Source organism: Drosophila albomicans, chromosome 2L, assembly GCF_009650485.2.
Source record: "Drosophila albomicans strain 15112-1751.03 chromosome 2L, ASM965048v2, whole genome shotgun sequence".
Classification (NCBI taxonomy): domain Eukaryota; kingdom Metazoa; phylum Arthropoda; class Insecta; order Diptera; family Drosophilidae; genus Drosophila; species Drosophila albomicans.
Window position 1 is genome coordinate 6,475,115 of NC_047628.2, and position 27,319 is coordinate 6,502,433.

Sequence of the window (27,319 nt, forward strand, 5' to 3'; positions counted from 1 at the left end):
AAAATGTTATCACTATCATGTATTTTCCCCTAATTACATTCATTTGATAGCAAGGACTGCCATTGTTATAAGTTTTCTAAGAAATTTCAATAAATTAATTATTTTTAAGTTCTTTATTAATTCAAAAAATAATTATTGTGAACATAATAAGATAATGATTATTATTTGAGCTATTTTTCATATACAATATTAATTATATGAATCTAAAAATTAGAAAGTTATGTATGTAAGTAGTTCAGGTTCCTTAACAACTACTATAAGTATATGCATTTTGTATTAAAAATATCAAAATAATCATTAGTAATGCTCAGTCAAGATACATTTGTCAGCTCAGTGAGTATTATCTATTCTATTCGTGTTCATAAATCAAGATAAATGGCTGCAAAATCAACTTTATTCTTGGACCTTAATTATTAATTAATAATCAACAATCAAACACCTTTAAATCTTTTATTTTGTTACAATAGTTACAACATTAATTCATTCAGTGTTTATTTTTACTCTAGTATGATTAGAACCATATTTTGTCCAATCATTTAATAGCAATAAACGATGCTCAAGAAATAATAGCGCCATCTAGCGTTCGTTGGCTTCAAACTTCTTGCCATGCATCGCAGAACAAGCGACAGTCTAAGTTGTCCGTTATCCCTTTAGATTTGCATTCTCGACTGTTAATAAATCAAGAAAACTCGCCTCTTTCTTGCCCCTTTTGAGTGTGATCTTAGCTTCTATGTATGTGCGAGTATTTCGGCCAACTTAATAAACTGACTGGGAGCCATAAATCGCTCAACATGCGAGCTGAAGCCATAGTTCGTGGCTACTTTGCGACTTGCTATGGCTTTGATAAACCACACAAAAATTGCACTCTCAGCCACAAGGCAGCCAAGCAGTCAACCAAGAGTCTAATTAGGCCAAATTAATTGCCTGCGCTTTTGACACTTTCAAAGACTGAACAGACTGAATCCTGCGCCTTCGTTTTCGTCTTCGTCTTTGTCTGCGTCTTTGCCTCGACTCGATCCACAAAGTCAACAAAACAAGCAAACCAAGTACAACACTCAAAAGTCTATTTGCGAGGCTTCTTTGCTTCCCACCCCGTCACCGCACCCGCCCCCGCCACATCCCTTCGAACCCAAAGAGTAATGTTGGCAATTTGTTGGCCACCATCGTCGTCGTCGTCTTATTAACCCGCAACAGGAATCGGAGACGCGGCATAGAACGCGCTACGCCGACTTGGCAAAAACTTGCGGCAACTTTTTGGCCGACTCGAGAATGTCCAACGGGCATATAAATTAGACAAACTGAAAGCCAAGACAGTGCTCCAGCTGCTGCCTCTTCTGCCTCCCTCTGTCTGCTGGCAAGTGCCAAACTTTTGGCATCAAAAAATGTTTTCAAATTAAGCTAATTTATATTATATAAACACACTAAAGACGCTTAATGAGTGGCCCATTGAGGCTGATGTGGGTTTGTTGTGGGTGTCGCCGCATAACTTGTAAACAACATGCATATTTATACCCTGTAATTAGCATAAAAGAAAGAAAGTTGCCTCAAGGGGTAGATCAATTCATTTGAATTGCATTAAAGTGCAATTCTAATTTAAGACAGCAAATAAATAAATTAAAATCATTTCAATAAGTTCTCTCAATCTGAGAATCAGCTGCGATTATCAAGAATATCCATTTAGTCGAGTAAAAAGTTATGAGTTCAATTTGTTTGCCTTCTGAACTGAAAGTCTTTTGATTTGCTGAGAGGATGCGAAAGCTGAATACGCATCCACCTTTAAGCCCTTTGAAAATGGCAAAACTTTATCAACAACAACAACAGCAAGAGCAACTTGTTGTTTTTGTTTTGCTTCACAGTTCGCTGGCAAAATTAACGTGACTTGCATAACGCCCCGAAAGTATGCAACGCGCCTCTAAAGTGTCGCCATCAGCATCAGCATTCGCGCCTCCTCCCTCCTTCCCCCCTCAATCCTTTGGACCGCCTGCTATTGCCACGTACTGTGCACAACTTTTTTTGCCTTTGGTCCAAAGAAAAAAAGAAGAGGGGAAAAAAACACGCAAACGCAAGTTGAACAACAACAAAATGCAACTGTGGAAACGTGTCACAAACTTTATGCGCCCGCCACGCGTCACGCACGCGATTTTCGCTTAGTTGTTTGTCACTTTACTGCAAGCGATGTCGCAAGGATCCCGAGCCCCTTTAGCAACAGCAGCAGCAGCATCGAGGACCGAGGACACCGGATGTTGTCGCCGTTGTTGCTGTTCTCGCCGCCTGGCCAAAAGAAAAATGGCTCCGCAAATTAAGTGAGTTGCCATCGCCAGCAGCAGCATAAATTAGTGAAAACCCAGTTCCAAACACTGAGATTTTCAAGAGGTTCAGTTCTACGGGAACTGCATGTTAAAGGAGCAGATGCCAATTGTCAAAGATTGCGAATGGTAGAGTACTCCTCACATATAAGTTCAGCTATATACTACTGTGGGCAAAAAGTAGTAAGACTTTTTAATTTATATTTCGTGCGGAAATCCATTCGCCGAAATATTTTGTTTCTAGGTTTACAAGACTGTCAGTAACTTTATGCCAAATATCACATCAAAATAATCATTAGTGTTGACTATGCTTGCTTTTCTGAAGTACAAAAAGTGCTTAATTAAACAATTATTATAGATTCAAATTATGGAATGAATGTTCCAAAATATTGAAATGGCCTTCGGTGATTCTAACATGTCACAAAAAAATAAATTGAAGAGACTTAAATTCCACAATTTCGTTAAGATTTTATCCGATGTTTTATTATTTGAACGTTATGCGTCGTAAGAAATTTACATCCATAGCAAATTAATTATTGATTCTTAAGTTTTTTGCCAAAAATTCAACCAATATTTCCATTTCTGCTTGATTTAGCTCCGTTACTTTTTTCAGAAAACTCAAACGATCGCTCCGGGGAAACCGTAGTCAATTGAAGACATTAAACGAGAATCGCTACGCGCATTGAAGGCTATTCCGGAAATCTACTTTAACAACTATTTCAGATTGTTACCTTACTTTGATTTTATTAAATATTTTAATCTTACTTTTTACTAAAAAACACTCTCTGATTGATTAACATTATTTATATTATTTGCTGCTTGAAGTATTAATTAAACAATTATTATATCATAGATTCAAATTATGGAATGAATTCAAGAAATGTGGATTTAACTTGTATATTGAAGAGTCTTTTTTCAAATAACTATAACGTTAAGTTCCACAATTTCTGTTTTACGATTTTTTCACATAGAAATTTCCAAATTTCAGTATGGTTATTTTTTACATAAAGATTACAATAATCAATATTTTTTGTGTGAATTATTAAAACTTACAAATTGTTACTTTATTATTTCATTTATATTAATTTTAATATTTTTGTTACTTAAACTTATAAAAAAGTTCTCTGATTTATTAACATTATTTATATTATTCTTGTTTATTTTTATTTTATTTATCTGTTTTTTTACATTTACTATTTCACAATATTTATTTATTATTTGTTTTGAAAAACAATTCTCCAATTAATTTTAATAATTTTGTTACATATGAAAACCACTTTAATTAATGCATTTTTTTCACAAGTAACATTTGTTGAGAGTATTATTATTTTCTTGAACAACTCGATTTAATAAATCGAAGTAATTCGTGAAATTCGTAGGCACTGCTATTTCAAAATGCACAGCTGTACATCAGCTTAAATGTGAAAATGCTTACACTTTTAGTGCTTTATTATTACAGATAGATATTCAAATTATCCATGTGAATATCGTTGTTGAAAACATTTAAATTGAAGTCAAGTCAATCATTAACAAATTAATTGGAGCCGAGAGTCACAAACAGATTTGGAATTATGGCCAAGAGTAATATAATGGTTTGCAAATGCCACACTCAATGTATTTATTTATTCGAGTTCATTTCCAGTCGATCTGCAAACTGTCACCACACTCAGAGCTGACGGTTGAAAACCACTTGAGTTTATAATAATTTACAACATGTTGCAGTAGCAACCACACAAGCACACAGCATTCTCACACACACACACACGTACTCTTTTGCCCACACACATGATGGGGCAGGTAACAATGAGACTGACACGAACTCTGTTGCTGCTGCTGCTTCTGCCGCTGAGTGTGAGAGTCATGTGGCAAGTACCTGGCTGTGGCTATGGCTATGGCTATGGCTGTGACTGTTGTTGCCACATGTCACCTCTCATAAAACATAAAATCACTTTGGCCCTTCCTGCAGCCAGTTGCAGGTGCAGTTCCTCGACTATGCTCGACAAGGAGGACTTCAGGCGACACAAGTTGCCATCTGAATGTGGCAATGTGGAGTGTGCGGCATTGTCTTGAAGAAACATCAAGCAGACACTCCAATTTGACCAGCCTTGTCTAGATCACTGAACAATTGATACCTTTTGCATGTGGGTCCAACAATTTGCAGACAATGTGTTCGTCTTGCAATAGAGCTGGCCGCAAAGTATTTTCAATTTGAAATGGGTTCGATAGAGAGGCTTAATTGATGTTGACAATTGTTGCACGAATCAAAGCGGTTGCAAGTGTCTTACAAGTAGTCTTTGAGAAGTACCAGTGTGGGTTTGACACCTTGGAGTGTTCAAATCTTAGCATATCCAACACAATTGTATTGTTATACCCGCTACCCATAAAAAGTAGATGGGAATTGTATCTTTGTGCCGGCAGGAAATTTATATAAAAGGCAGAAGGAGGCATCTCCGAACCCATAAAAAATACAAATTCCTGATCAACTTCAAGTGCCGATACGATATAGCAATGTCCGTCTAAAAGACAGTCCATCAGTATAAATTCCTAGATCTCTGAGACTACAAAAGATAGAGCTGTAATTCTCGTTTGTTTGTTTCAAATATTTGTCATGACAAATAAAAAATCGAATAAAAATCGTATTTAATAAGCTAGAGTCGGTTATTGGTGCATTTAATAATAATAATAACAGTATTTATGATTCTTCAAAATTTTGTTGCCATCAGATAAAATTGTAGAAATAAACGCCTACAGCAATCGGATCTTAACTGCTATGGCTGAAAATCTGGTATGGTGTATTTTTAATGTAGTACTTTTACACTATACCAAATATAGTCTTCGGCATATTTTCATATGTTTGCGATCTACAAATTTAGTATATTTTTCGAATACCACGAATATTTGACGGGTTCCGGGTATGTCACAGGCAAGCTCACTCGACTGTAGCTTTCTTTTTTGTTTAAATTAAATTGAACTCTAAAGCTAATTTGGAGTAAAGAAAATATTTTAATATTTTTCTAAATCAGTTAGTTTCATATTTAGAATTTAAATAGTTTCTTCGCTAGTATAAAATTAGATGGATAAAGTTTTGTAAATACAGTTAAATACTTAAATTCAATGCAAAGTACTCTCAAAGATTGATTGTTTCATAATTCATTACTTCCAAGAAGAAATTATTTTGTATATTGAAAATTTGATTTTGCCTAAATTAATAAAGTCAAAGTCAAATGTAAAGCAATTATAATTTATTTTAGCTAAATAATTTCTAGTTAAAATATTACAATTATATTTTAGGTTATTTTTAATGCACGTTTTATTTCAGGATAAATGTTTTTCTTGAAATCCTAGCGAAATCCGCAATCACTAAGTCTGAAGACATTAAACCAAGGCATTGCAGACGGAAAACAAGTGATCAACTATACTAGAGAAACGAAAGGATAAGGATGCAGACAATACACCCTCAAACACGAAGCCCTTAGCTCATTACCTTAGCCAAGTCTGAGCGCAACTGTACCCAGAATGTTACAACAGCCACTTCAGTGTGAATCATTACAATAATTCAAATAAAGCGATGCCCAAAGATGGCCATGGCGAGGACGAGGCAGCATCAGGAAAGCGCGAAGTAAACGGCGAAAGTTTCTGGAGCCAGACACAGGAGAAGATGAAATGCGCTGGGATAGTCAGGCCAAGACCATAAGGAAGCCAAGACAGACGAACGGCAGGACTAAAAGACAGCTGGAAGCTGTGCAAGCTTGAAACTGGCAGCCGTGCGAATGGCGGCTACTTGAGACGACGACCGGGCGCCAAATGCATTTAAGCAGAAAATGTTGCATAAAAAACGACAACGACAACGACAACGTCCAAGGCAACGAAAAAGGACAAACTAAAAGAAGATGCCATGATTTAGGGATTCTTAAATGTTTCCACAGTTTGCCATTTAATTCGTTTAACTAACCAAAAAAAAATAGGAAATTTTCCAAGTTTGTCTTTAAGAGACAGAAACTCTTCGCTAAAAAACGCATTTTTTTGTATGACAGCCATACGAAGATTTCAAAGTGCAGTCTCCAGATTCACTTGAAGAATTTTATTTGATAACTTTAAGCCAATAACTAACTGCATTTCATTATTTAAATTTTCTTTTTGCCTGCAACTTCTCCGTCTGCGTCTGCAAGCTGGTCAAATATGTAAAAACAACCACAACTTGCAACTTTCTGCACAAATAAAATCATATTTAAAACTTTCAAGCCATAACACAAAAGACAAAACTCGAAAAAACAACCTAAATATATATAGTAGAGTAGAGTAGTATATAGTCTATGAATATATACATACATATATTGCAAAGCTGAGTCGTTGCAAAAAGTTTTGTGTTAAAAAACAGAAAAGTGTTTTGTGCTGTGCCGCACAACAAGCAGAACAAGCCAAACAAAAAGCTGAACAAACTGAACTTTTAAATTGGTAATTGTAAATATTTATCAACATTTATAAAGTGCAACCGCGAAATACGACTAAAAACGAGAATAGCGTGTTATTGTCTTCTACTCCTTCTGCTGATAACCTTTTGTAGTAAATTTAAAAATAAATTGCTAATCAACGTAATATGTTAATTTTAAAATTTAATATATTTTTTTAATTATTATAAAAATTTTGTATATTTCTGTAACATTTAATATAGACTTTATCAACTAACTTATTTTTGTTTTGACCCCAGTATTAGCGAATAATTAATTATGTAGCAGACACTTCAAAATGTGTATTGAATAATTTTTGTTTCTTACATAAAAGGAAATCAACATAAAAAACTTTTAATTTATAATATGCTAAAAAATTAATAAAAAAGAAATCTAATTTATTGTACTTTACTACTTTTCAGTTTAACTTTAATGATTAGTGCCATATAGTTACATTTTTAGTACTACAATTAATAATAAATAAAACTTGAATGGCAGGTTAAACTATTAGCATTAGTATTATTTTTAAAATGTATACATTCCGGCAATCAGATAATATTTCCTTCTTGAACATCTTTATTGTATACTTCCCAATAAAATTACATTTAAAACTGGGTAAATTGAAAAAATTATTCCTGTGTTTAAATTGCACCCGCAAAGAGGTTTTAGAGTTTTTTTATTGTAAGCTGCAAGATGGTTTTTGCGTGTGAAAGTGCGCACAGTGGTTCCGCCCATAGGCCAAAAATAAAAAAAGTCATAACAACAAAAATTTACAAAAAGTAAACAAATCGTTACTAAAATGTCCAAGCTTCTTCATTGCAAACTAGATTTTTCTGGAAATCTAACGGGACATTCTAAAAATAGAATGCAAAGTGTGAACACGTCTTCAATTTTGCTGCTGCAACTGCGTTTAGAGGGCTTTTTGTCGAAACAAAAGTGAAGGTCAAAGTGGTCGGACGTTCGCAAAAATTCACCAAATTGAAATATTTAAAAAGGGTATTAAAGTTGAAGATATTTACTTTTACAAGATCTTTTACTGAAATTAATTTGAATTATTAATTATTTGTTATTGTTTAATTTTAATTAATACTAATTTTCAGTGAATTGTGATCGTCATTATCTCTGTTTAAGTAGATTTTTAGGTATGTTGCCCCCCGATTCCCCCTTTATGAGTGATATCAGTGCATTTGCCAATGTTTTCAGGTAATAAAAATATTAAGTTCAACTGCAGATTTTGGCAGATGTGTATATACTCATTAATAAACTCAAGCTATCTTACTGTTTTCAAGATCAAATTTGCGACGCAATCTGCTGCTCCTTCTTTGCCTTTGTGATGTTTTTTTTGTGTTTGTGGACAATTTTACATATTCTTTTTTTCGATTATTTTTATATTATCATTTTTTAATGGCGCTTCTTATAACTACGAGCTTTTACGCATGTACATCTTTGATCTTTGGTGCACAGAAGAGGGCACGAATGCAGAAAAAACTCAATAAGTAATTAGTTTAGTAGAAGAAAGCAGAAAGGTAATTTAAATAGTCTTATACATATCTTGGATGCTAATAATCAACTTTTAGCACTGTAACTCCACCGGAAGTATTTTGGCGCACTATCGGCATATAAGCCATACTAAGGTTGTATGGGAGCTATAGGATATAGTATTCCGATCTAGACAATTTTTTTACTATATATACAAAATATTTTTATAGAATTTTGGGCAAAATTTCGTAGCAATATAACAACTAGAAGTATTTTTGGCCGCAACTCCCATACTGGCGGAACCACAGTGGTGCGGTTAGCCTCTGCAATTTTTATCGATTTCTGTCGTTTTGTGTGTGAGCTTCATTTAAAATGTACATTTTTATTTATGGTATTATTTTTTTTTTAAGTATTTTGGATAGACTATAATTTTCGAGAAAAATATAGAAGCAAATTCAAAGTGGTTTTGAATGCGATACACATATATATATTTCCATCAGCCTCACAAAGTGCCCCTTGATATCCGACAGATTTTTAAATTTTATATTGTATAAGGAGTTCGTGAAGACGGATTGAAATAATAATTGATCATGCAATTATGTTTGTAATGCAAATAAAATGGAGACTTAAGTATTTTATGTGAAAATATCTACATAAATATGTATGTCATATATTTTAATTTTTTTTTTTATAAATATTTATTTTTCTCAACCTCAATTCAAATATATCGCCTTCTGGTTCTGCATAAAAAAAACCGCATAAATTAAAGCAAAGACAGGGCAAATGTTTAACATATGTAATTTGACAAACAGACATATAGTAGAAACGTAAAAAAAAAAGGGAAATAGGGGGAAGAGGAGAAAATGTGTAGCTCATATTAATGCAATTTAACGGGGCGTATGCATAATATATTGCTAAAACCAAAGCTAAAACGGACAGCGAGCGGCCCAGTGCAAAACTTAATTAAAAATGTGTGCGCATAATTATAACTATATTTAGCGAGCTGCATCCACACACAGATACACACACATACACACACGTGCAGCAACACGTATGCAGATGTGCATTAATTTCGTATGCAGCTGCACACAAAGGAACTGAGCAAAAAAGTATGCTACACTTTTTGTAAGCGGCATTTTGGGGCGTCGCTGATGATCCTGCGCCGGGTTTTGTCAACATATCGTCCTCGCTCCGTCGTCCCGTTGCCAGCACATCGCTTTTGGCCTGATGAGCGGCAGCAGTTACCGTAAATTATTTTATTTATACCGTTAGTCAGGCCAGGCCAGGCGCATCAGCAGCTTCAGCAACGCCAGTCGCATCCTATGAGCTGTCTGTGTGCTTGACTTAATAAAATAAATTTAGAAGCTGGTTGAGTGCCGTCCCCTGCTTTACTCGCCCTTCTCGGCTGCCTCTTTGCGCCACAGTTGGGCACGCTGGCAAAATGTGCATAATGCCTTTGTGTATGTGTGTTAAGGTGTCTGTATATACACTCACACATAGATATACATGCATGTGTATGTATGAGCAAGCTTGTCGTTTATTATTTATGCATGCTGTGCAACATTTTCAACCAGCAGCTGCACAACAAACGCGAAATCGTTGCACGGCTGCTTGCCACACACAGATTTTTATGTTTATATTTTTTTAGCTCACATTTATACAGTGGTTCTAAATTTACATGAACAGTGTGGCAAATGATGCAATGGTACTTAAGATATAAGATATAAGATAAGTTATAAGATATAAGATATAAGATATAAGATATAAGATATAAGATATAAGATATAAGATATAAGATATAAGATATAAGATATAAGATATAAGATATAAGATATAAGATATAAGATATAAGATATAAGATATAAGATATAAGATATATATAAGATATAAGATATAAGATATAAGATATAAGATATAAGATATAAGATATAAGATATAAGATATAAGATATAAGATATAAGATATAAGATATAAGATATAAGATATAAGATATAAGATATAAGATATAAGATATAAGATATAAGATATAAGATATAAGATATAAGATATAAGATATAAGATATAAGATATAAGATATAAGATATAAGATATAAGATATAAGATATAAGATATAAGATATAAGATATAAGATATAAGATATAAGATATAAGATATAAGATATAAGATATAAGATATAAGATATAAGATATAAGATATAAGATATAAGATATAAGATATAAGATATAAGATATAAGATATAAGATATAAGATATAAGATATAAGATATAAGATATAAGATATAAGATATAAGATATAAGATATAAGATATAAGATATAAGATATAAGATATAAGATATAAGATATAAGATATAAGATAATATAAGATATAAGATATAAGATATAAGAATAAGATATAAGATATAAGAAATTATGTAATATAAGATTAAGATTAAATAAATAATCGCAATTAGTTCGTACAAATAAATAGCGGTCGAGTTTTTAAATTTATTTGCTTCTCTTATTCTAATTTGTTTATTTCCCACCCTGAAACTGTTCGCTTCATTCATTTATAATGGTAAAAATATGCATGCATATGCACTTTTATTTGTACAGACAGCATTGGCAGCAAATGTGTCCTTTAGACCACAATTAATTGAGGTGTTATTATGGAAACTGTTGCCGAATATATATAATTTCAATTCAGCAAACAAACGGAAGTATCATAACATACACAAAAAGGCGAAATCTTTTGCCGTTGCCAATTTATCAGTTTGTCAACAAATTCCCGAAATAAATATGTACGTTCATTGCAATCATTTGACCACCGACACAGCCATGAAGTAAAATAAGAATTGTTTTCAGCCATAACAAAATAATTGAATTGATTTTTCAACTAATTTGCAAATTGCAGGAAAACCGACGCAAATTTGAAATTTAGACAGTTCGAAATATCATTTAACGTTATTTATTTTTATTTCCATTTTATATTGGTTAGATTTTTGTTTTTGCTTCGTTTAGTTTTTGATTTGTTTTTGGTTTAGCATTGGTTGTGATTGTTTTGTTGCTTTGTTTATCATTTATCAAAAATGTTGCACAATATTTTTCAATTTAAATTGCCTGTACTACAACAAATGCAAACGTTGGTTGTAGTGTCTGAACAACAAATGGCGAACTATTTGTTGTATTTTGTGTGGTGCTTTGTCAATGAAAATCTCATTGGAAAAAAATAAACAACTTTATAAAGTTATCTAAATGGGTTTCCAAGTGTGGGCCAGCAAATTGTTTTGACTATTGCGACTAGTGTAATCCCTCTGTGTTTGCAATTTTTAAAGCGTCCGCAATTTGCTCGTATTTTAAATCCACAAAGAATGTTAAATATTTCAAAAGTGGGAAATGCCAATGAATTTTAATTAGTTTAATTAAAACATAATTAATGATGCTTAAATATAAAACAAAAAGGGGCTTTAAGTGTATTGTTTATGGCAGACAAATAATTGATTAAATCAGGTATTTTATTTACATACTTAAAAGTCTCTTTGATTGATAAATATATACATATATTTACTTTCACTTAAATGTTTAGCTTTAAACTGCCAAATTATATTTATATATATATTAAATATTGTGAAAATCATTAACATTCGATAAGATCAATTTATTTAAATTCGTCAAACATTTACGTGTCTTTAAAAAATACTGTCATAATTAGACCTTGAGCCAATTAAGCACAATAAAAAGGACACTCAATATGAGGCCATCTATAGCATAGAGAATTTTAGTTCGACTTTAGCAAAATACGTTACGATGTTTTGTGGTCACAACAAAAGAACGACAATGCAGCAAATATAACAATAACAAGGAGAGCGACAAAAACGGTTTGCTGTCAAGAGAAGAGAGTGGAATGAATTGAGGGAGAAAAAGCGATAAAATACTAAAGAAAAGCGAAAAATATGTTGGCAATTTTTTAAAAGACCTTCCCATTGTGCCTGCATCTTTGTGTGTTTGTGTTTGTGTGTAAGGAGCAGGCCGGCAAACTTTTGTGCATCATTAAAAATATGAAGTCGATTTAATAAATGTGCATTGCCAAAGCAAACACAAGGATGCAATGCACGGAAATATCCTTGGATACAACGTATACACGCACACAATATTGTGTCGAGCGTTGGCTGGACAAACGTGGAAGTTCTTTAAGTAACATTAAAGCAACTCTTTTGGCAGGCGGCACATTTTTGTCTATTTTTCTGCATTTTGCGGTTTTTTCTTCCATTTTTTTTTGTTTTTTTTTTTTGGCTGTTTTGCCCTGCTAAAAGCAATTTACAAAAGTTTTTCCATCAAAACTCCGCTGTCAGTATAAATATCCTTAAAATAGCCGGCACTGCCATAGCTAAGCACATACATTCCACACACTCGCACTCGCACACACACAGACCCAGACCCAGACACACACACACACACTCACCCAAGTCGTTGCTGTTGCTGCTGGCCGCTTCCTGAGCTGCCTGTTTGCCTGGCTTGCTGCACTCAGCTCTGCAGCTGCAGAGAATATGATTTATGAATGCATGTGCTGATATATGCCATGTGCCATATGTCTGCCTGCTGTACTCCCTTCTATCAGCCTGTGCCGGCATCCTCCGCTCCGCTCTTTCTCTCCCTCCTTCCTTCTCTTTCGTCGGCTTCACTTGTATTGTTAGCGCCGAAAATTATGCTACAATATTTTTGCTTTCCCTGCTCTGGTGTTGGACAACTTTGTGCATTGTTGGCTCATCTATTCGCACAGCAAACAAAGGCAAACGTGTTAGCCACACACACACATACACCCTAAAAACACACGCACATAGAAACTTGCACTGATTTCTGTAGGCAAATCAAAGCTCTTTAAATTGAGCATATTACGTATTATAGCTCGAGTTATTTCTCAACTACCAAGAGAGCTGCCCACTTCAAGTTTTCTGTTTGACAAATACAAATTTGGGTTTTTGGTGCTTATAAAGCTATGATACTCTTGTACAGGTATTTTAATGGACAAGTCTACAAGTTTATTAAGTATACTAGTAGAATGTCATAAGGTAAATGCTTTAGTGAATGTAGAAGGAACTTATTAATATTTCTGGGTTTGTAAATCATTTTAAAAAAATATACCACAATAAGTTAAAAATACAGTAAATATTGAATTTTCAATCCAAATAAATTTGGGTACATATTTCACTGATTATAAACTTAAAAAAGAAATATAATTAAAATAATTTTGAAAATAATCACAGTAATAATTATCAATACATTTGTTTATTACACATTACATAATTCTACTACAATAAATTAATTGCATAATTATTGTATAATCAATACCAATAAAATTATGTCTAAATATTTCACTGACTATCAACTAGAAAATGATATCATTAAAATAAATTGGAAAATAATTACAGCTCTCAATAAATCAATAGTAATAATTATTAAACAAAAATAATATTAATTATCTACTTTTATCAATTCTCACATTTAGAGATGTTCGACCCAACTAAACTGTCAATATGATTTTATCAAAATATCGGTTTTTGTCGCAAATTAAAATTGATTTGGTACACGGAAAAGCGTTTGCTATAAAAAAACAACATCAAGGCAATTGCAACCGCAATCAGAGAGTAAGACAAGATACTGAGCTCATATTTTTATGCATGCCGAACACAAATCGGAAAATAAGAAAACACTGCCTTATATCTTGCAATCCCTGAACTTGAGCACATTGATTGCTTAGCAGTCTTTTGCTTGCAGTATCCTGTCTTTTCACCTTTATCGATCGATCCGCTCTTGCTCCTTCTCCTACTCTTCTCTCGTGCATTTGCAATTCCTTTCGATTCTGCTACAGCCACTTTATCAATTTCGCCAATAAAATTCAAACAGTTTGAATTTTCTTTTAGTTTTTCATTGCCTGAGTTTTGGCTGGCAAATGTTGTTTGAGCTGATTCTGCTTCTGCACTGCTTCCCGCCAATAAAAAATGCATCATTCATCTTTGTTAACTGCAAAGTCCGACACCAAACTTCAACTCGAAAAGCGATTTGTTGGATTGGTTTGTTTGCCTGATGGATTTGTTGTCTCGTTTAGTTTATTTTCCTACTCTCTCTCTCTATTTCTCTTATTTTTTCGTCATCTAATTGGATTTATTGTTGCATTTTGCTATGAGAAATTAGTTTTGAATAGCTAGCAGCACTTTATAAACCGATTCATATTGATTATTATCGTTGTTGTTGCTGAAAGTGTTCTCATTCCATTCGATGATTATTAGGTGTGAACAACTGCTAACTAGGCGACATGTTGTTGCCTGTCAAATGTTCATGTCAAATCATCAGACAACGCGCCAAAAAGCAGGCAATAGAATACTTGCTTACTCATGTTGTCATGTGTCTCCATATCTGTGCTTTTGCTTGTCTGTGTTGAACACGATAAGTTGTAGTTGGAAAAAGTTTTTTCGACTCCCTTGAAGTCGTACATCTACTTGCAGTAGTAGTTGCCATATTCTAACTGTGGAACAGGACGAAAGTGCGCACATTGACCGACAGGTAGACGTGCTTTGTCTGCCTCAATACTTTCAGTACTTTGATTTTGACAGCGTCGAACGCTTTTGTTTTGGCCAGCTGCCAGACAAATGATAATTGGCACGAGAGTGTGAGAGGCCACCCAGTCAGCTAGGCAACTAGGCAGCCAGCACACATCCCCATCGGTTTAATCATGAAGAAATGTTACGACGACCAAAAATGTCTGTGTGCGTCTCTTCGTTCGCTTGATTGCCCCACAAAAAGCATTGAATATGCTTGAATAGTCGCCTCGATGTCTATGTGTTGACATTGAGTTGTCGGTAGTACTTAATTTGAATACGAGTACAATAAAAAAACCGATTTGTTTTGCAGTGAAATAAATTTAAACTAAAGAAGTAGTATCTTTAATTTTCGACTGCAACAGAACTGAAGCAAATAAGTAAGCTACAGTCGAGTGTGCCAGACTGTCAGATACCCGCTACTCATTGTGAATAAAATTAAAATTGTGCAAAACTTGAAAATATAAAATTTTAAACCCAAAAATATACCAACGACTATTTTTGGTATATTGATATAGTACTACATAACTTCAACAATTTTTATCTAATCGCAACCAAAATTTCAAGAATCACAAAGACTATAGATATTTATGTATATAACAAAATTTTCGAAATTACTAAAGAAATACTTAAATATGGACAAAAACGGGTCTTAGTTGCTTTGACTAGCAATCTAGTATATTTTGCACTATATGGTATATGTGTAATGTAGAAATACACAAACATATAATTTGGTATATTTTTTTGTATTTTTGTGGTATTATTATTATATATTATTATTTTGATATATTTTAAGAATAATGACACGCTTTTTTGCTTTTTTTGAAAATAGGTATCTCAGAGTCGAGCACACTTCACTGTAGTTTTCTTCTATAGTTATTAGTGTATGCACCAAAAAGCTTCAAAAGCTGTCATAAACCTTCTAGCTTCTACTTGTATATCCTGCAGGCACATTGTTAACACTATGGGCAGCCGTTATAAGTACCGATCTGATTTGCAGAGAAATAAAGTAGTCTCTTTAAACTTCAACAGCAAATGAACTGAATAAATCTGAATATTATTTCCTTTAATTCATGCACTACTTGATATATCGTAGTTGGAGTTGTTGTCTCCTTACTCTGCAGAATCGTGCAACAGTTAATGCTAAATAAATTACACCGTAATGCGGGTAGCTTTAGGCGGTTAGTCGATCTGAAAGAGAGCATTGATTAGGCTTCACCCCCGGCCCCCGCCAACGCCCGCATACAGTGGGCGATGTCTGTCAATCTCTGGCGCACTTTAATGGTAACCACTGCTGTGACCAAGCGGACGCTCTAACGAGTTCTAAAACATTTCGCCCAACTAAACGAAGTTAAACGCACTGAATAACAAGTAGTTTTTCTCCCCGCACACACACACACACACACACATACAGACACTAACACACTCATGCACACGAAATTTGTGGCATTGCTGGAGATGGAGTTAACTTGAGACGAAGCGAGACAGCGACACAAACTGAATCTTAATGAGGCAGGTACAGTGTGTGCGGTTGCATGCGGCGTATACGTAACGCTGATTTTGCCCCCTGGACTGTCGCATTGACACTGCGCTGGAACTGCAGCTGGGATTGGGAATGGGATTGGCATTGGCATTGGATAGTAGAGAGAAACCTCGCCGACTGGGACTGGGTCAACTAATGAGCAGTTAAATATTTGTTGACAGCCAAACTGCTGACTTAACGCTAATTAATCGCTTTGTAAGCTGCAAAACGCATTTTATTTATATTTCGCTGCTGTTTTTTTCTCTCGAATTTATAGCTGCTGTGGTTTCGCTTTTGTCTAGCTTTTATAATTTCATAATTGTCAACAAATTAATATACAATTTTATTTATTTACAATGTGTGCATAATTATGATTTATGCATTTTACACCCCTTGAATGCAAGTGCAATAAAACAGCATTCAAATCCGATTATCTAACTGTGTTGACGGCCCAACACAAAGCGAACTCTCCAATAACATTAATATTTTCATTTGTTTTTGACTCGTATTTTTTTGGTTTTTGGCCTGTCATAATTCCCTTTTGGTCACTGGATGCCAACTCTCTTTGAATTTCAATTTTATTTACTTTAATTAAAATGGATTAGTATTTCGCCAATTAATTTCCCAGTCATTTATCGCATTTCCATAACCTGTTGGCCAATGAATTCTCTATTACGAGCCGCTAATTTTGAGTCATGATTTGTGCAAACAAATCAACCGCAATTGCAATTATTTAAACCCTTTGAAATATTTCAAATGAGCATTCCGTAGAGAATACTTTAAAATGGCATAGAATCGTTAGAAGAAAGTTTATTGATAATTATTCGAAAATGTTTGTTTATAATTACTACAAAACAAGTTTATACAAATTAGTCATTAAAGACAAATCTAATCAAATTGTTGTCAGTTTTGAAATATAAAAGAAAAATAAAAAAAAATAAATAGAAAATAAAATGAATTTCAAAACCATAAATAACATATAACTTTATAGAAAGATAAAATAAATACACTTACGTTCGACAATTTTAACACAAATAAATTTCCTATTTAGCATTCCAACAGAGACAAAATAAGCCATGACAATCGTGTTCTCAACTCGTTTACAACGAAAAAAGCACATTGCTCAATACTTGCATAAGCCTGAGCATTTAGCTTGCGAATTGAATAAAGAAATACGAAAAGAAAATAAAAAAAGAATAAGGAATACGATTGAAAGATTGGGGCAGAGAACAACAAAGTGAAGAGCTCAACGCTTTGCATAGAGATTTGTGAGAAAATAAAAGAAGAAGCAGAAGAAGCGGAGGGAACAAGAGTCGTTGATGTATGATGTTGCCAATTGTTTGAAGTAAATCAAACGGCTCAGAGTCGAGGCAAAGGCATAGGACGAAAGCTAGCAGGATAAGCAGGTCCTACAAAGCACAGTCAATACTCAGTACGAAGTACCAGTGATTGGTGCTGTCTGCCTTCCTGTCTTCCCCTCTGCCCGCCTGCCTTCCTTCCTGAGTGCCTCGCTTGGTGGTATTAGCTCAAGCTGCTCTTGCTGCTGCTGCTGTTGGTCCTGGCCCAATGTAAACAAAGCACATTGAAAAATTGCCAGAAATAAAAGAGGCAGTGGCGGCCAGAAGGCAACACCCCTTCATCCCGGACCCCGCACCCCTGTTGCCCACTGCTGACAGCTGCTCAGAGGTAGGGCGAAGGATTAGGGATTGGACCGAGGGAATGAAGGGGGGCATCTGTCATTTATATTTCAGTTCCTTTCCAGTTATTCAATCAGCCCATTTATCGAGACAAAACCAAGCCAAGCCAAGCCAAGCCAACGGACTCCTTTGCTGTGGTCAGCTTTGTGGCCAGCACATGCAAATGGCCAGAAATTAGTAAAAGACTAAGCGTTGAGATAAATCAACCTAACCTCGCATCGATGAAACACAATACTCAGATCCCTATTATGGTAGATAGCAGATAGCGCAACAATATCAAACGCTGTTAAATGCTGCAAATTATTGTACAACTTAATGCGAATTTATGGCTGCAGTTGGACGATTCTCCCAAATTAACTTGCATATTTTACAACTCATTTAAAATGGGACCGCAAAACATTTCGACACTGAATAATTTATGGTAATACCAATCACAGACGCAACACAAAATGAATTATACTTTACACACACATACACACAGAGAGAAACACATTAGCATATAAATCGAGCAACTTAACAGATACTTAAGCCCACGCTGGGCATTTGTTTAATATAAATAATGTATAGGTAATAAATTTTCATAATTGCTTGGCTTTTTTACCCAATGACGTGAGGTGCAACATTAGTGAAAACAGTTTAATAAAACAATATATTTCAAATCGATTGGGATTATTGACTAGAATTTATTTAAAATAATAATTACTGTTATAACTCAATAAAATTTGATTATTTTAATAGCAATAAAAGCTAAATTAAAAACATCTTTATTGATTCACAAATGAATTCGTTAGCGAAAGAGAGAGTTTTAAACATTTTGATGAATTTTTACCCAAATTGGGTAAATTTGCCAAACGGTCAAAACTTTGAAAATAACGAAGACTAGAAAAACAGAGGAGCAACATTATAAAAACAAAAAAAAATGAAATTAAAACAAAAACTAACGTTGATGGGTGGCTGGTATAGAGTAGAATGTTGCCACAACATTAGCAGCCAGAAATCTGGCGCTCGAAATTCTCATCCAAAAACAAAATTAATTTTTCGGTCAGGCTAAAGTTTTTTTTTTTTTTTGGACTACGAGAGAGTTTGCATTGTTTTGCATATTTTATATGGCGGAAATGTGGCGCACAACAACACATGCATACACACACACACATACACAGAGAGAGATTTGCAACCCCTTTGGAAATGAACGAAGCAATGCGCCCCAAAAAGTATGCAACACGCAAATTATGCATCGCAAGGCACAAAAGACAAACTTTCACTGGCTTTGGCATATTCGACAGGCGGAATGAAAATTAATACGAAAACAACAAAAATATGACTAACAATGCATATCAGAGATGCAGCTACACACAGAGCCACAATCTCCCCACACCACAATTCCCAAACCCAAACCCAAAATCCCAATTCCAAACCCAATCCCGAACCCCAACTCTAACGACTGCTGCAACAATAAAGTAATTAAAAATTCTGCTAACTATCTAAACGGAACTGCCAACGGGTCACGTATAATGCATAGACCAACCCCATTCTCCACCCCATTCAAAAGCGGCATTTATTAAATAATGAATCACAGTTCGCAGCGCAAGTCCTTTACTATTTAATAGCTTTGACTATTTTATCAACTCGCACTTGATTTCCGCCGTTGCGCTACATTTATACAAAAATATGTTAAGGCCTCTATCAAATTTATAATTTGAGACCTATATTAAAAACGAAAGAAAACAATATTTTTGTATAATTTATTCTACATTCACATACTCTTGTGCGTCATGAATGAATATTTTAGATTACAACGAAAGAAGTCTTTAAATCATTACTTAACATTTAAAATTTAAGAGACTCTAAAATGAATAATTCACAAAAATGTATATTACTTCTTTGAGATGCAAACGCATACTTCAAAAAGACCAGTTTCTAAAAGCAAGAACATTTATCTGAAATTTTGTGTTCCTAAAATATCACTACTTTAAGTACAAATTCTTAAAACTAAGAGCATTAATCGGAAAAATGACAAAAAATCTCTAAATAAGACTAAGAATTCTAGATTTAGATTACATGTTATTATCTAACTGTGAGTGTTTTCATTCTTAGCTCAGTATGTAGAACAAAGACCCAAATCGTGATACTAGAACATTTCTTTCAGTGTACATATATGAAAAGAAAAGAAAGCAATATTTTTTTTATTTTCTTTAAGATACGAATACTCGTGTATTTAATGGAAATTGATTAAATGTTTTGAAATTATTTTAAATATATGTAGAAACAAGTAAGAAATCTACAGTCGATTTTCAATTAAACCATATTCTTAAAATATACAGAAATTCTAATTTAATTTTGGTTAATTCAATAATATCAACCGCCTTTATCATTCCTGAAAGTTTGGTTGCGATCAAATTAAAACTGTTAAATGATATTAAAGGAAAACTTTTTTATAAGAAAAACATCAACTTTTATCGAGTCTTAGCTGCTTTAGCTGACAATCTGGTATACTTATATATATATATATATATATATATATATATATATATATATATATATATATATATATATATTTTTTATTATTATATTATTATTTCTTTATTTATTTATTTTATGAAATATGAAAGGATAGAAAAATATAGTAATTTTTATTTCACAGATAAATTTCGTGCTCATCTACATCTAAATTTAATATTAAAATTTAATTTTAGATCTCTTGTCTGCTTCACACTTTTTTTCAAAAAAAATAAAGTTGAAAATTGCAATTATCATTTTGTATATATATTTTTACTAGTTTTACTAGTTTTTGTTTCGAGAAAAGTCAAAAAAGGCATTGCATGATATTCAGTTTAGTTTTTAAAGTATGACATCTAATTTAGTTTATTCCTAGATATACCAAGATAGTAGGGGAATAAGTTTGTTATAGTTAAGTTAGCTAATAATTGAATGAATGTGATTTAAAAAGTGTAATTATAACTTCAATAAATACAATCTCAAATTACATTTAAATTTAAAACAGAAAAAAAAAATGAAAATTATGTTCGAGAAAGTAAATATTGTAACTATTTTAATGCATACTTGCTCATGACACCTTTTAATTGCATTATAATAAAAAAAATAAAAAACAAGTTTATTAACACAAAACTTATTTTTACTCGCTTGAAAAATGTCACATGAATAGCTGGGAAACAGCAACTCTTAAAATGTTCTCAATATCTTAAGATAGTTTAAATTAAACTAGATGAAAGAGTATCCCATAGTCAGTCACACTGTCAACGTTAATAGCAAAGGAAAGCAAAATAAAAACAATACCAAATGCCATTCAACTAATATGCTGTCAAACGGGTTTTCGCGAGCCTACATTGAAAAACAAAAACAAAAAAATCAAATTTTAAATAAAATAAGTAAGAAAGCTACAGTCGAGTGTACTCGACTGTGAGATACCCGCTACCCATTTTGAATAAAATCAAAATATTGCGATATTATTGTCAAAATATACCAGAAATACTCGAAAATACTAAAAATATATCAAATGGTGTATTTGGTATATCGATATAGTACTGCATTTAAAATATACCATAGTCGCCACAATATACCAGATTGTCAGCCAAAGCAACTCAGACCCCTAGTAAGTAGGCGTTTTTGCCCATACAAAAGCATTTCTTTAATAACTTCGTCAATTCTTATCTGATCGCAACCAAATTTTCAGGAGAGAGAGAGAGAGAAATTCTCCATCATTAAACTCTCTACCATAGGGTAGAAGGGTAGATAAGGAGGCATATCCGACATCATAAAGTATATATATTTTTTATCAGTGCTAACAGATGAGACGATATAGCTATGTCCGTCTGACTGTCTGTCCGTCCGTATGAACACATAGATCTCAGAGACTAGAAGAAGTTATTCAAGAAATACTTTTGTTTAAGTGTTCAATATACCTAAAATCGTAGCAAGTAATTCGACCTCTGTTGGCAACATTTGTTACATTATGTTTGCGGATTTATAATTTAATTGATTCCTAAGAAAAATGGCAACAACAGCAACAAATTCAATGATAAGACTTTCTAAGCCTCCAGTTATCTCTGATGACTTTCTTCTTTGCGCTCAGTCGCTTGTTAGTTGTGAGACGATTCGGAATACAAAATTGAAATGAATATTTCAGCGTATACGTGTATATTGACAGTTTTATTAATGACATCACAAGTGAATTGTTCGGTAAATATCTTAGTGAAATTATATAATTCAAAGAGAATTCTAAGTTAATATTCATTTAAGTGTCAATTGGATGATCAATGCAGCACCTATTGCTATCAGGTTGTGAAGCCCCTTCTACAATACGTCAACACGATGAATACAATGACAGAAGAAAAAAACGAGTTGCAGCTTACGGATAAGATGCAGGCAGAATTGATCCTATATAAGGACAAGCAATCGAAATCGTGTGAGATACAATCCGAACTTATTAAGTCAAAGTTAAGCGAGTCATTCGAAATCCATAATCGAAATCAACAAAAACTTATTCATCAAATAACTAACCTAAAATCGGAAATCAAGTCGAAAGATGAAGAAATTAAAGAATTGCAATCACAAATTGCAAAGACTAAAGAACGTCAGAATGAGATCACTGCTTATAAACAGACATCCAGTTGTTTTGGCAAATTGACGGAGCTTCATTCGATTCGAGTTCCTATAACACAAACAATGACAGTTTCATGTGAATCGAACTTCCCTGGAGCTGGAACTGGATGGACTGTTATACAGCGACGTAAAGATGGTACCATCAATTTTAATAGAACTTGGTCAGAGTACAAAGAGGGTTTTGGAGATCTGCGAGGAGAATTCTTTATTGGACTCGATAAGCTTCACTTGCTAACACAATCCCAGCCCCATGAATTATATATATCCCTTGGCGACTTTTCTAATGAAACACGGTATGCCAGATACAACAACTTTGTTATTGGTAGCGAGACAGAGGACTATAGAATAAAAGATCTTGGAACATATTCAGGCGATGCTGGCGACTCATTAGCGGATCACAAATATAGATTTTCAACACCCGATAAAGATTTTACCTATGATAAGTGTCCACCCTATTTCAGTTCAGGCTGGTGGTTTTCCAATATTGGTTGCTATTCTTGGTATTTATGAAGTAAAAAATGTAAATAATATTAATTAAATTATGTTTTAAATATAGCAATCTTAATGGAAAATATATACAAGAAGACATTGGAGAGGAAACTGATGGAATTGAATGGAGAGAATGGAAAAAGAATCGACCTTTGAAATTTACACAAATGATGATAAGGCCAAAATCATGTTTATTCTGAAAATATTACACTAAGCTCCGAATAGTTTAAATTCCTAGACTTGCATTCTATTTTCTTTCAGAATTGTCTTAAATTAACAATTCACATCTTTGATCATTGCATCTTATCGTTTGATTGAAGCGAATTGCAGCATGTTGCATGTTGCAGATGGAAACATTGAACAAATTGTTTCACATCGCAACTATGCAACTATATTTTATATCAGATAATATTCATAATATTCAGATAATATGCACTAAAACTAAGAATATAAAGATTTTATATTCTTTTGAAGTTGTTTTTTAATTAATTTTCACATTTATATAATTGATTTCGGACATAAATTTAAAAAGACCAACAAAATTTAATTGTCTCCAAGATTTTCTTCAGTAATCAATTAAGTTATTTAATTCAACAGCTTAAGATTTATCTTCATCAACTGCTTAAAAATTGTTAGCTATTCTTTTATTGCGATAGAAAATAAGGACAATTATATTCAAAATAAAAACAAAATGCTGACTGTTTTATAAAATACAAAACAAAAAAACGTTTGTTTTTTATTCGTCCAAAATAGTATTTATTCACATTTGTTAGCAAACAATTTAAGGCACTTTCACAGTTAAATATTAATGTACAAAATACTTAAAAATTAGTATATAAAACACATCTAGTTTTTTGGTTAAAACGAAAACACAAAGAGCTGCCTCTTGACAGCTGGACAAGACAAGGATCATTTCCAGGATCAAGAAGTCCTTAGGCACGCACTCGGGATGCCTTCTTGCTCTTGTCAGCCTTTGGCGGCGGTGGCCCACTGCGTCCTGCCTGCATATGACGATTGTAGATGCTGTTAGACAGATTGTCAGTTAAGAGAAGATCAACAATTTGTGTTTTGCACTCACATTTTGTAAGTTTCGGTCTTGAGGTATTCAATGACATGGCTAATGCCCAGCAAATACTGCTCAGCAATGGGATTGATCCAGGGATTCTCCTCCATTTTCATCACTGACTTATTGCTGAGTAAATCGAGCTGACTTGCATCCTAACAGATACTTGTTTCTCATTTTCAATAAAACCATATTCTTAAAGTATACCGAAATTCTAATCTAATTTTGGTACATATAATAATATCACAGTCTTTATCATTCCTGAAAGTTCGGCTGCGATCAAATTAAATTAATTAATTAAAAACGTCTACTTCAATCGGGTCTTAGCTGCTTTAGCTGACAATCTGGCTCATTTTGCACTCTATATACTATATATATTTTAAATGTAGTATCCGTTTGTATTTTTAGTATTTTTGTGGTATATTAATTTGGTATTTTATAAAATTAATACATCAATATATTGCTTTTATTCAAAATGGGTAGTGGCGAGTATCTCACAGTAGAGCACTCTCGACTGTAGCTTTCTTACTTGTAACTGTATTCAACTGAGTATGGACTGCGGAGAAATAAATAATCAGCGCTTCTCAATCAATTATTAAACATGGTATAATGTATTCTAGTCATTACATTTGACTTTATTTTTAATCAACCAGCTTATTCTTTAACCGTTGCTTGAACAAATCTTTATATTATATTAGTTCAGTTTATATTCATCAAAAATTAAATGCTTTAGATCTATAGGTTTGTCATTAGCTTTTATATAATTGAAATCGTTTCACTTCCATTAAATTGACTTTAATATGAAAGGATAGAAAAATATAGTAATTTTTATTTTTACTTGAAGGGCTCTTTGGTCATGAGCAGTCCACGCTCCCAGAGTGCGGTGGCCACCTCAATGCTACGATCCTGAGGGCACAGCGGCAGCTCCTTGACCGACGTATACTTCGGATATGCCCTGATCAGAGCTTCCACAACCGACACCTTCTCGGGCTGGATTTCCATATAGCTGGCATCAAACTTGCAATACTCGAGCGCATTATCCAGATAGTAATAGATACGGATGACCTTTCCCTCTTTAATCAGACGCAAAATGTTGGCACGCAACAGACGCACTTCGGTGCTCCCAGTTAGATTGTAATCGGGCTGACGATTGCCCTGTTTATCGATCTCGCTGACCGAACCAAAAACGGTTCGTGCCTTTTCCTCCTCCTGGACAATTGGCGGCAAAGCCTCGTGTTGAAATCGCTTGGCCAACTGATCGACAGCCGCATCGATTTGTTCGGCACTGGGCAGCAAATAAGTTTGCACCAGCTTCGTGATGTCACCGAGCAATTTGTCACGCTCCTCGGACATTTGACCACCAGCGGCATATCCCAAGTGACGCCACGTTTCGAGCGGGAGACCGCGATGCAAATTCAAATGCTGACGTATGGCACGCTCCATGACAGACGGCATCAATTTCTCGACTAGATTCGCATACGATTGCTGATAGACGCTCAGCGTTATGTGCAGCGAATGCTGTTGTTCCTCGGTCACCGCCTGATGAACGGTGCCCCTGGGGAAGTAGAGAATATCACCGGGTTCGAGGACCACATCGAGTGTCGGTGTTCCCAAGTCCTTTTGGCTGTAATTGCCCGAGGAGACGCGTGCCATGATATCGCTGGGAGACGGTGGCATGTAGAGACGCCAACGTTTGCGTCCCTCCACCTGCAGGACGAACGTTTCGATGTCATCGTAATGCGGTGCACATCCCTGACTATTCGGTGGCGTCAAATACGCATTCGCACCCACCAGACAATAGAAGAACTCCTGGAGTCGGGTGCACAACGCACGCAACTTCTCCAGATAAGTGCTGGGATTCAAAAAGCGGACACTATAACCGTTTGAGTAATAGCTCCAAACTGTGAGCGGCATGGCGCGTCCATCAGGATTGTGGGTCTCGCGTTTGCCATTCTTATAGCTGGTGATATCGATGTTTGTGGTGAACTCCAAATGATTCTTCAGTAGCATCTCCTCGATCATGGGAAAGGACATCAAATGCGAGAAGTAATTAGCCTTGCGTCCCACCACCCGACACGGATTCTGCTCCCAATACCCTTGGAAGAACTTCTGCGGCTCGATGGGATTCATCAGCCAGCTGAGCGCACGTTTGCCTTCCTCCACGCTGTCTTGCAAATGCACCTCCTCACAGGTGGGTTTATCCAGGTGTCCAACGCGACGCTGCTTGGGTTGCGAGTTTCCAGTTTCAGCTGCTTTGGTGGCTTCTCCCTCATCGTGCTGGCGACGTCCGAGGAGCGTCTCCTTGGGCTTGACCACCGCAGTCAGCGCGGGTTTCTCCACATTGTTGTTGGCATCCTGGGAGCGACGTCCGGCTGTTGGTGGTGCAACAGCTGGTGACTCGACTTCGTCGTCGTCGTAGTCGATGTCGTCGATGTCGTCGTCGTCGTCGCCATCGTCATCGTTGATTGTGTCGTTGCTATCGCCAACACTGTTCGTAAGATCGACAGTAATGTCGCCACAATCATTGCTATCATCGTCGCTGCCTTCGTCATCATTTCTGCCGCCGCTATAATCATCAGAAGCGTTGTCATCGGACTGATCACTGTAGCTGGACATTTGTTTTTTCTTCCGTTGCGATTCATTCAAATTTGAATTTGCTGCTCTTTTCCCTGATCCGTTTGGCTTCAACCCTTTTTTGGGACTAGCCATCGCCATTTTCTGCACTGCTTTTGGACTTTTGGCGACGCCATTTTGTTTGGCACCGTTATCCTTGATTTCACCATTATGCTTTGCGGTGTGCTTTGGTGCATTTTTTGGCGACAGTGCTGCATTATTTTGCTGCTGCTTCTTGGCTGGTGATGGTTTCTCGGCATCTGGTATCTGGTAAGCTGATATTTCAGCCATTGCATGCGGTGCCTGTATTAATAGAAGCTATTAATAAAAAAGTTCACTTCGTTTTACTAAACCAGCTAGTTTGTCTTACCACAAAATAAGAATACAAATTTATTTGTTTTGGAACCGGCAGCACGTGCTTGATTGACTAGCCGCCTGCTTCAAAATACAATTGAGCTGTCAGCGTTATCGGTATATCGATTTACCAAGCCAGTCAAAATGATGTACGTC

The 27,319-nt window shown here is 34.7% G+C and overlaps 3 protein-coding genes across 3 annotated transcripts; 1 reads left to right on the forward strand and 2 right to left on the reverse strand.

Moving 5' to 3' along the window:
• Positions 1-22,599: 22,599 nt before the first annotated feature.
• Positions 22,600-23,333, forward strand: LOC117564318 (fibrinogen C domain-containing protein 1-like). Its single transcript, XM_034243020.2, has 2 exons — positions 22,600-23,144; positions 23,201-23,333. Exons 1-2 carry the CDS (start codon positions 22,708-22,710, stop codon positions 23,331-23,333), a joined length of 570 nt encoding a protein of 189 aa, XP_034098911.2. The 5' UTR covers positions 22,600-22,707.
• A 540-nt stretch (positions 23,334-23,873) lies between these two features.
• On the reverse strand, positions 23,874-24,368 carry LOC117564322 (ras suppressor protein 1-like). Its single transcript, XM_034243023.2, has 2 exons — positions 24,212-24,368; positions 23,874-24,156 (listed from the first exon to the last, which is right to left on the reverse strand). The coding sequence occupies exons 1-2, from the start codon at positions 24,310-24,312 to the stop codon at positions 24,066-24,068; spliced, it is 192 nt and encodes a 63-aa protein (XP_034098914.1). The 5' UTR covers positions 24,313-24,368; the 3' UTR covers positions 23,874-24,065.
• A 526-nt stretch (positions 24,369-24,894) lies between these two features.
• Positions 24,895-27,274, reverse strand: LOC117564313 (bifunctional lysine-specific demethylase and histidyl-hydroxylase NO66-like). The gene is made up of 2 exons (XM_034243010.2): positions 27,180-27,274; positions 24,895-27,112 (listed from the first exon to the last, which is right to left on the reverse strand). Exon 2 carries the CDS (start codon positions 27,098-27,100, stop codon positions 25,031-25,033), a length of 2,070 nt encoding a protein of 689 aa, XP_034098901.1. The 5' UTR covers positions 27,101-27,112; positions 27,180-27,274; the 3' UTR covers positions 24,895-25,030.
• Positions 27,275-27,319: the final 45 nt, after the last annotated feature.

What these genes read in the sequence shown, in the direction of transcription:
- LOC117564313 (XM_034243010.2), bottom strand. Translation starts at nt 27,100, where the DNA reads ATGGCTGAAATATCAGCTTACCAGATACCAGATGCCGAGAAACCATCA.
- LOC117564322 (XM_034243023.2), bottom strand. Translation starts at nt 24,312, where the DNA reads ATGAAAATGGAGGAGAATCCCTGGATCAATCCCATTGCTGAGCAGTAT. An exon ending in AAGACCGAAACTTACAAAAT is followed by an intron (nt 24,157 to 24,211) that starts GTGAGTGCAAAA and finishes TCTGTCTAACAG; the next exon opens with CATCTACAATCGTCATATGC.
- LOC117564318 (XM_034243020.2), top strand. Translation starts at nt 22,708, where the DNA reads ATGACAGTTTCATGTGAATCGAACTTCCCTGGAGCTGGAACTGGATGG. An exon ending in AATATTGGTTGCTATTCTTG is followed by an intron (nt 23,145 to 23,200) that starts GTATTTATGAAG and finishes TTTTAAATATAG; the next exon opens with CAATCTTAATGGAAAATATA.